The sequence below is a fragment of the Austrofundulus limnaeus genome, unplaced genomic scaffold (genome assembly GCF_001266775.1).
Source record: "Austrofundulus limnaeus strain Quisiro unplaced genomic scaffold, Austrofundulus_limnaeus-1.0 Scaffold43, whole genome shotgun sequence".
Lineage (NCBI taxonomy): Eukaryota > Metazoa > Chordata > Actinopteri > Cyprinodontiformes > Rivulidae > Austrofundulus > Austrofundulus limnaeus.
In genome coordinates, this window is record NW_013952445.1 from 305647 (window position 1) to 312354 (window position 6708).

Genomic DNA, 6708 nt, shown 5'->3' on the forward strand with positions numbered 1-6708 from the left:
CCAGAAGACCTATACATTTTTTTTTCTTTTTGTTTTATAGATATAGTTGAGATTTTACACAACTAATTTAGGCTTACAGTGAAACCAAACTAAAATAAATCATTATATATTTCAGTTAGCATGTGTAGATGCATTCATAATTTTTAAACTATTTAAATTTGGATTTGATAGTTTAATTTTATCCATAGAATGTTGAAGAACTGGATACAGTATTTACTTCACACTGTCACTTTAAATTAAGCTTGCTTCCAGTGCGCATGCGCAGACCGTGTTTAGTTCTTCCTCAGGTTGGAGGAAAACTAAACACTGTCTGCGCATGCGCAGACAGTGTTTAGTTTTCCTCCAACCTGAGGAAGAACAGTTTGGTGTCGCCGCGCTAGCAGTACGTAACTCTCCGTTGTGGTGATTTAATAATAGAAAGAAGACTTCCCCCCACCACACACGCTATTGTACGGAGGAGACAACACGAAACAACGCGGACAGTGAAAACTTCGCTTGAGGACGCTTAAACCACCGTGGGAGGCTGAGTAGTTGGGATCAACAACAGCTAAAGTGCTCAGTTGCCCTTCCCCTGTAAACCAAGGCAAGAATAGCGGTCCATCTCCCCTCATCACACCGCCGACCACATCCATGTTGACTGCGGCAGCCTGCTCGCACAGTCCGGGGGTCTACAGACGCCGAACCCTCTTTGTTCGTGTGAGGAAAGCTCCGCTTTAACCAGAGCACAAGCTTGTTTTAACGACCACCGTGGGTTTCAGTTTGCGTCCCATTTTTTCCCCATTTTTAACGCATTAAAATGGCTGCTGAAATAGGGGAAAAAATGTCTTAAATCGGTGCAATAACACATTCCCATCCGAAAACAAACCAGCTTGTAGTGGGCTACTTTTGTTTTCGGCTAACGAATCATGAATTAGCTAAAGAAGTTAGCTTTAATTGATGCTCGGATATCAGGAAGGTCCTTACGACAAGAGGTAGATTTCTCCCACTTCGTAAAGCTTTAGTAAACCTTATCAAACTATACATCCTAACCTTTTTTTTTTGTTTTACTTTTACTGGCTTTTTAAAAGCTTAGCTATTCCAGTATGCCAAACACTCGGTTAATATGGAGGACTTTGTTATAAAGGAAATCTAAGGGTTGCTCTTAGAGTCATCGGATCTCAAGGCCCGGGTCTCTTCCTCCGCTCCAAGGACTCTAGTAGCACCGACAGGATGGATCGTGGGGGGAAATGTAAAGCTAAACTATTTCTTTTCGGACCCAAACTGGCCGCCAGCGGCGACGATTCGAGGGAGATCAACAGATACCTGGTGGTGTACGTTTTGTTTTCCTTCGCGCTGTTGGCGCACGGCTCTCCGGCGAAGCCGTGCGACAAGAACTGCCTGTCGGGGAAATGCATCAACGGCTCCTGCGTCTGTGACCGAGGATGGGTGGGAGATCTGTGCCAGCACTGCCAGGGCAGGTTCAGGTAAGTGGCCCCGGAGTCCTCACCCCAGTGCTTCACTGCTGAACCCCGGCTAGGAAAATATCACAAAACAAAATAATGACTCGAGTCAATCAAAATGGGTCAGTGCCCCTGTAGGCACTGTTTTTGTTGTAACAGCTGTAACGTGTTATGCGAGGAAGTGTGAGGTTAGATTACACAAGGACAGCTTTTTTTTAATGCCCAAATATGTTGACACCATTTCAGATTACTGTACTCCTGCAGAAGATTTGACACCCCATCAGATGGTGGTTTTTCTCCACATTATTCATAACTACAAATATTTTGCCTGACAAATATTGTGATGCACAATGCAGTGTTTATTTAATTGAAAACAAACGTGTTACTTGTTTGTGAAACCGTATTTTACCCAAGTTTAAAAAAATAGCAACACAAACACACAATTTGTACTTGAAGATGTTTATTATTTTACTAGTTTTACTGCTGCATGTGAAGCCAGTTTTCTGTGACATTTCAGTTTCCTTTCACAACCACACAGTTTTCGCCACTCAAATGCATCAAATTAATTTGTAATAGCTACAAAAATCAAGATGCATAACAACATCATGCAAAAATAAAACAGAACTGTCCAAAAATAAGGACGATAACAGTGACAACGAAAACAAACTGTTAAGTTGCCAAATAAGTAGATTAAAGGAACGGTTTTATTTTATTATAATTTGTTAGTATAGATCATTATCTTGAGTTTGAGTCTAAAAATCCATAACGATCTTTAGTTTGTGTGTCCTGACAAAAAAATAAAATACAAGTGTTAATTACAGTGTMTCACAAAAGTGAGTACACCCCTCGCCTTTGTTGCCAGAGGTTTACACATGCTTGGRTGTTGAGTTATTTTGAGGGGACAGTAAATTTACTGTTATRCAAGCTATGCGCCGACTACTTTACATTGTGTCGAAGTGTCATCTTCAGTGTTGCTACATGAAAATATATAATAAAATATATACAAAATGTGAGGGGGTGTACTCACTTTCGTCAGATATTGTAGGCCGTTGCATTTTGTTTAATAGCTTCTTAAAGATGTCCTGATGCATCTCAGTAATCCAGGTAAAAAATCAAAAAGAAAAAAATTGTATAGGTCTTCTGGAYGGGTTCTTCTCTAATGAAACGTTTCGTCTCTCCTCCAAGAGACTTCTTCAGTCTGAGAGTTTCAGGCAAAATTCAGGCTTTTAAGCACTGCCTCCATGTGACTGATACTCACATCACATGGCTGTCGTTGACACCTAATTAACACCTGTTGTTAACAGGGGATCACATCAACTCTGTGGATGAATATATAAAGTTCACACGTACTTCACGTACGGGGGGCAATATTATAGGCAGAAACATGGGTGTGCCATGGGATCCCCAGTTTCTCCTATTGTTGCAAACCTGTACATGGAGGAAGTGGAAAAGAGAGCCTTGATGTCCTTTTCAGGGGTGCCACCGAGCCATTGGTTCAGATATGTTGACGACACCTGGGTTAAAATTAAAGCCCAGGAAGTCCAACATTTCACTGATCACATCAACTCTGTGGATGAATATATAAAGTTCACACGAGAGGATGTAAAAAATGGCAGGTTGGCGTTCCTGGATTGCGATGTCTCGGTTTCGGATGGAGGACTGTTGGAAACTGGCGTATATCGTAAGCCCACCCACACAGACCAATATTTGCGTTTTGACTCCCACCACCCACTGGAACACAARTTAGGAGTGATCAGAACTCTGTACCACGGAGCACACAGTGTCCCTACAAACCCAGGAGCCAGGCAGAAAGAGAAATCACACACACGACAGGCCCTGGAGCAGTGTGGTTATCCTGACTGGGCTTTCCTGAAAGCGGACAGGAAACACAGACAGGATTCCATGCAACCTTCAGGTGAAAATGAAGACCCCAAACCCAGACCCAAACCAGTGGTTATTCCGTATGTTGCGGGTGTTTCGGAGAAACTGAGACGTTTATTTTCTAAACATGATGTCCCAGTGGCTTTCAAACCCCAAAACACATTACGGCAAAGGCTGGTTCACCCCAAAGATCCGGTTCCCCGGCACAAACAGAGCAATGTTGTATATGCTGTTAAGTGCCAGGAGGACTGCGACCAGTTATACATCGGGGAAACAAAGCAGCCACTGTTCAAAACAATGTCCCAACACAGACGAGCTACATCTAATGGCCAGAACTCTGCAGTTTTCACTCATTTACAGGCCAGCGGTCACTCTTTCAGAGATGAGGATGTTCTCATTCTTGATAGAGAGKAACGTTGGTTTGAGAGAGCAGTAAAAGAAGACACTTTTGTGAAGAAAGACCGTCCATCATTAAACAGAGGTGCAGGCCTCCATTTTCATTTGTCCCCCTCCTACAGTGCTGCCATTGGCAGTATCACTCCACCCCCTGTTAACAATAGGTGTTAATTAGGTGTGAACGATAGCCATGTGATGTGAGTATCAGTCACATGGAGGCAGTGCTTAAAAGCCTGAATTTTGCCTGAAACTCTCAGACTGAAGAAGTCTCTTGGAGGAGAGACGAAACGTTTCATTAGAGAAAAACCCGTCCAGAAGACCTTCTTAAAGATAGCCTTATAAAGTAAATCACTTAGCTGATGTCGTTCTGTTACAGTATGTTAAAGTGGGTCTTGTGTTAGCTGTTGGGACGGTTTTGTTTGCTGCTCTGGTAAACTCTAGTTGCCAAAAGTTTTCATCATCACATACTAAATGTGTTTTCAATTTGACTGTCAGAATGACCTAATATCTAMTCTTTATTACCCTCGTTTTTCTTGTGCGTAGTTGGATTATGTATGCAACAGGAGAAAGGGATCAGTTTTTCAATCTGCACAAAAGCATATTTTCCAGACCAGTAACGCTCTTCTGTGTACTGGCTTATTGACTCTCCAGTCCCCCAGTATTTGCAAAGAATCTCTATAAAATCCCCAAACAAATAAATCACTTTTGCTTTCACGACAAGAGAAAGCCCACAGTAGATTTGAGAAAATGTTTCTAATCCATATGATTTAACTTAAACCCTTCTACTTGTGCAGTTAAAGCCTTATTTCTTTRAACGAGAAACATATTTTTACCACTAATTGAAAACTTGGATGTGAAGTACAAAATGTAAAGGTAAAAATACAAAAAATAAAATGGGACAAATAATACAATAACAGCAGTGTTTACTTTAATGCAAGCCTTTCAGTACATCTGAGTAGCACCCAATGGCCCAGAGGTAACTGGATCATAGTAACCATTGCTCAGTGTGCGTCTCAGGCTTGGTGCTGGTTGTCATCAGGCATGTTGTGGAATAACATCTCATCTCACCAGCAACAGACGAGCTGTTCAGCCATGATGGGGACTGAAACTTAAGCCCTTGGCACGTCTAAACCCTTGAAACTGAGCTCTTTTACACACAGCTGTGTGGCAATTCAATCTTTATTGACTTATTTATTGCGTGCAGCAGTGTGTTTATAGTGTAGTAGAGCACATGGACTCGGAGTTCACCGTGAAAAATTAATCCCTTTGAACAATCATAGACAATGTTCATTTGAGCGTCGTCTCTTTTCTCAGGGTTTATATCATAAGGATTCAGCTCTAAGATTATTAATCAACAAATGTCTTTTGTTATGTTTTTATCTTGAGGTCAAGAACTAATGTTGTCAGGTGCATACTTTGGATACTTTGGCAGCAACAATTTATCTTAAATTCATAAATGTGTGAGGTGAAAACAGTCACATAGRAATCAGGGACCCTGAAGATAAAAGGGACCCCTGCTTTTCTTGGATCAGCTTTTAGAGCTTGACAAGTATTTYTGTGATTCTCACAAAACTTGATGTAGAAGAACCATTTTGTCTTTGCTTTAATGCAGCTGACCCAAAACATAGTGAAACCTAAGAGATTTAGGCAAATCAGGAAATTCACAGTGTCATAAAAATATACCAGATGTGGGCGACTTGATACAGTAAAAATAGATTTGTTAAAATGCTTGCTATTCTGAGACACTCTGCGGTACTTCACTTGAAGAATACTTTTGATAAGAAATAAGAGAACCCTTTTCAGAGAAGCTTTGATTTAATCTAAAAATCTTTTTTTTAATCTATGCAACTGAATGCAAGCTATTCAAAGTTGCATAATAATTCTACTGACCATTCTTTAAAAGAAGCTACTGTTGCTATAACTTGATTTTTTTCCCCTTTTATAATTTTATGCTTAACAATTAATCTTCTCCATTTTGTGGTTTTACACTGTTTCCTTTATCACCCACATGTTTTAAAAATAAATTGCTGACAACAGTCGGCCTCACTGAGTAGGGCTTAATAGATTAAAGATGAGACAAAACTCATGACCGACTCTCGTTTATTTTTCACACAGTACTTAGATGTCAGGTAATAAGTTTGGCTCTTCAACCTGTGTTTGTCCAAAACAGACACAGCTTCCAGAATAGAAGTGACCTTTATCTTAATGGGTACAAATGAATCCAAACAATGCAATACCTTTTCATCATTACTGAGTCACCCGGACCAAGGGAGTGTTAACTTTTAAAACGTGTCATCTGTTTGTGCATGCCAGTTGAAGTAATCCTTTTTTTAAATTTTACTCTTTCAGATTGACAGAACCTTCTGGATACCTCACGGATGGTCCCATCAACTACAAGTACAAGACAAAGTGCACCTGGCTTATTGAAGCCTAGTAAGTACTTATGTACTAATATGTAAAAGATTCTATGGAGAGCAATGTTTTTGAAAGAATTGAAGAATTCTAATATTTTTTTTGGGGCTGGATTATGTTATATTATTATATATTTATATTACAGGCACAGCATATCTCCTAATTTTGGTCGTTATGATTTAATTTGATCAATGCATTTTCACCATCATCATGTGCAACTTGAGTTGCGTGAGACTATAAATAAATGATCAAATATGAAAATGGTATTAAATGATTACATGTTTAATACATGTAATACATTACATTATACTGTGAATATAATCCCTTTGAATAAGGGCTGCACAATATATCGAAAATTTATTGTCGTCGTGATAAATTTTACTTTTTTGCGATATGCAAATCGTGAAAAACTGCCTCAAAAGTTTGCTTTGATGAGTTTTGTCACTCAGGCTTAAAGGCACAGTGTGTAGGGTTTGTTGTTTTCATCGACATTTAGCAGTTGAGTGGTTGAGTCATCCTCCCTGGTCCTCCCCCCACCCCCACCCCCTCACTTCCAAACGCAAATGAGTTTCTACGGTGT

General features: G+C 40.0%; 1 protein-coding gene across 3 annotated transcripts in view; it reads left to right on the forward strand.

Annotated features, from left to right (window-relative positions):
* Positions 1 to 344: 344 nt before the first annotated feature.
* Positions 345 to 6708, forward strand: part of atrnl1b (attractin-like 1b) — an 85209-nt gene continuing 78845 nt past the window's right edge. For 2 of the 3 annotated variants that reach the window (XM_014007590.1, XM_014007591.1), the window contains exons 1-2: positions 345 to 1463; positions 6066 to 6149. In XM_014007590.1, the coding sequence (XP_013863044.1) occupies positions 1210 to 1463; positions 6066 to 6149 (338 nt within the window). In that variant the 5' untranslated portion in view covers positions 345 to 1209. The remainder of the gene's footprint in view (positions 1464 to 6065; positions 6150 to 6708) is intronic. The other variant, XM_014007589.1, reaches the window with a different exon arrangement.